The sequence below is a fragment of the Myotis brandtii genome, unplaced genomic scaffold (assembly GCF_000412655.1).
Source record: "Myotis brandtii unplaced genomic scaffold, ASM41265v1 scaffold20596, whole genome shotgun sequence".
Lineage (NCBI taxonomy): Eukaryota > Metazoa > Chordata > Mammalia > Chiroptera > Vespertilionidae > Myotis > Myotis brandtii.
The window spans coordinates 1-2,996 of record NW_005357688.1 but is presented as its reverse complement, the minus strand read 5'-3'; the positions used below and the strand labels follow the sequence as shown (position 1 = coordinate 2,996).

Sequence of the window (2,996 nt, the reverse complement as noted above, 5' to 3'; positions counted from 1 at the left end):
CTTTTGGTGTATAGAACTATATTCTAATCAACTGAGCTAAAACAACTTTTATTTTAGCCTGATAGGTAAAGGATAATTTGAAAAGCCTTGGGGATTTCTTTGTCTGTCTGTGATTCACAGGTGAAATATGACTTTTAGTGTTTCCTTTCACATAATATGGAAGAAAGAATTTAAAATAGGTAGCCCGGCTGGTGTGGCTCAGTGGTTGAGCATTGACCTATGAAACAGGAGGTCATGGTTTGATTCCCGATCAGGGCACATGCCTGGGTTGCAAGCTCGATCTCCTGGACTGGGTGTGCAGGAGGCAACCAATCAGTGATTCTCTCTTATCAAGACTAGAGGCCTGGTGCACGAATATGTGCACCAGTGGGGTCCCTCGGCCTGGCCTGCGGGATCGGGCCAAAACTAATCAGCTCTCCAACATCCCCCAAGGGGTCCTGGATTGCTAGAGGGCACAGGCCAGGCTGAGGAACCCCACTGGTACACGATCGGGGACGGGGAGAGATGCAGGAGGTTGGCCAGCCGATGAGGGACCATGGGAGTGCTCTAGGGCATGTTCGGCCTGTCTAGCTCAGTCCCGATCAGCCGGGACTCCAGCAGAATGTTAACCTACAGGTTGGAGCGTCTGCTCCCTGGTGGTCCGTGCACGTCATAGCGAGTGGTTGAGCAGCCTTAGCATATCATTAGCATATTATGCTTTGATTGGTTGAACGGCTGACTGGATGACTGGACACTTAGCATATTAGGCTTTTATTATATAGGATGCTTCTATCTCTCTTTCCCTTCCTCTCTAAAATCAATAAAAAATATATTTTAAAAAATAAATAAAACAGGGTAATTTGTAAACCAAGCCAAAAATCAGTGTCATTTTGAGAAAGCACTTTTCAGATCATTACACCAGCTGTGGAAGGCAGATAATTGCCACATACTTGTCACCAAAGTCCCACAGAGTTGGGGCAAAGTTTAGCAAACTGAAAACAGAGCCAAATTCTACTTAGAGAAGACAGGATAAGTTGTACTTGATAATGGTTTAAATCTAGTTAAATAAAACATTTTATAACTTGGCATTTTTTTGTATTTTGAAGAATTTTAATGTAGCATGTATTTAAAATACGTAAATCAATACAGTGAGTAACAAAAAGTAAGTAATGCCAATATGTTTAAAACAGTGCTGTCTCTACAGAGAAATCATAAGTGATGGGAATTGTACAAAGACATGCCTCAGTGATTAATACCATAGATGGCATCATTATTGGCTCGACCTATGGGACTGGGCCCTGAAAGGCACTCTTAGAGATGTCTGTGAGGCTGACCATGCAAATCTAGGCCAATGAAATGCAAGCACATGCTACTTGTTACATGCTCCATAAGAGTGTGATGAGGTCATTCCCACCACGTCCACCGGACAAGCATCACCTGGTGAAGTGCTCTGGAATAAATAACCCACATTTATGCTATAGCAAAAACATCGTTCCCTGACTTTGTCAAAACATGACTCAAAACTATTCTTTGTGATTTCGGATGTGATAATAGTTAAAGTTTAGAGAAAATAGGAACGAACGACCCTTTGAATCCACACTATGCACAATCAAGGGTGTGCACACACAAGGAGCACGGACACACAAAACCTCCCTGGCGCTCTGCTTCAGACCCTCACTCCTCCACGGGAGGCTGACACCACACCCATATGAAGGAGTTGATCACCCTGAAATGTTAAGGTCAGAGTTACAGTGCATAGAATCACCCACCATTGGTTTTCCTCAACTCCTCCACTAGGCAGCGGGCTTCCTCTTGAACCCGGTCCTCAATGTTCCTCTTCCCCATGCCCAGATTCCGCAGGGTCATGAGGGAGAAGCGCCGGATCTCCTTCCATCTCTTTCCATTGCTGAAAATGATTCCTACAAGGAGGGAAAAGAAACTGGTAGGGAGGTCCCAGACAAGGAGGAGGAAGCTGACCCTTGGCGTCCACACCGAGGGGCCAAGCTTTCTGAAGAGATCTTCAAATTCCTATTTTCCATCCTCCTCATGCCTATTCCACACGCACACCTACCAAACCCTTGGTTAGCTTTCTCAGCCACTGGGAAACTGCCTCTTCCAGAAAACTCCTCGCCCTTGTCGATCAGGGCTTCCTTCACGGCCTCATATCCATGCAGCACCACCGTGGGCTTCATGCCGAAGTACACAGTGAACACCGGGCCATAGACTTTTGAGAGCTGGGTAGTGGAAAGGAGATTCAAATGTTAGTCAAAGAAGTCACTATTTGACAATATACTGTGCCTGATTCAGAATGATATTATCATCCTGTCTTATGTTTTTACTAGAGGCCTGGTGCACAAAAATTTGTGCACTGGGGGGGGGGATCCCTCAGCCCGGGGTGTGCCCTCTCTCAGTCTGGGAACCCTTGGGGGATGACCACCTGCTGGCTTAGGCTCGCTCCCTGAGGATTGGGCCTAAGCTGGCAGTTAGACATTCCTCTGGCAGCCCGGGAGCCCTCGGGGGATGTCCACTTGCCAGCCGGGAGCAGGCCTAAGCTGCAGTCGGACATCCTTAGTGCTGCTGAGGAGGTGGGAGAGGCTCCCACCGCCACCACTGTACTGGCAGCCCTCAGCCTGGCTTGTGGCTGAGCAGAGCTCCCCCTGTGGGAGCGCACTGACCACCAGGGGGCAGCTCCTGCATTGAGCATCTGCCCCCTGGTGGTCAGTGTGTGTCATAGTGACCAGTCATTCCCAGTCATTCTGCTGTTAGGGTCAATTTGCATATTACCCTTTTATTATATAGGAATGCCTGGCCAGCCTAGGTGAGGGGCTGATGGCTGTTTGCAGGCTGGCCACAGCCCCTTCAGGGTGGGGGTCCCCCATGGGGTGCCTGGTCAGCCTGGGTGAGGGGCTGATGGCTGTTTGCAGGCTGGCTACAGCCCCTTCAGGGTAGGGGTTCCCCCTGGGGTACCTGACCAGTCTGCGTGAGGAGCAGAGGGCCGTTTTCAGGCTGGCTAAGCC

General features: G+C 48.8%; 1 protein-coding gene across 1 annotated transcript; it reads right to left on the bottom strand.

The window, feature by feature from the left end:
- Positions 1–1,740: 1,740 nt before the first annotated feature.
- On the bottom strand, positions 1,741–2,237 carry LOC102252385 (cytochrome P450 2C18; the record flags this gene model as incomplete). Its single annotated transcript, XM_005865320.2, has 2 exons — positions 1,741–1,898; positions 2,051–2,237. Coding segments are annotated over 2 exons (345 nt in total), but the record flags the coding sequence as incomplete, so codon positions are not given.
- Between the last annotated feature and the right edge of the window lie 759 nt (positions 2,238–2,996).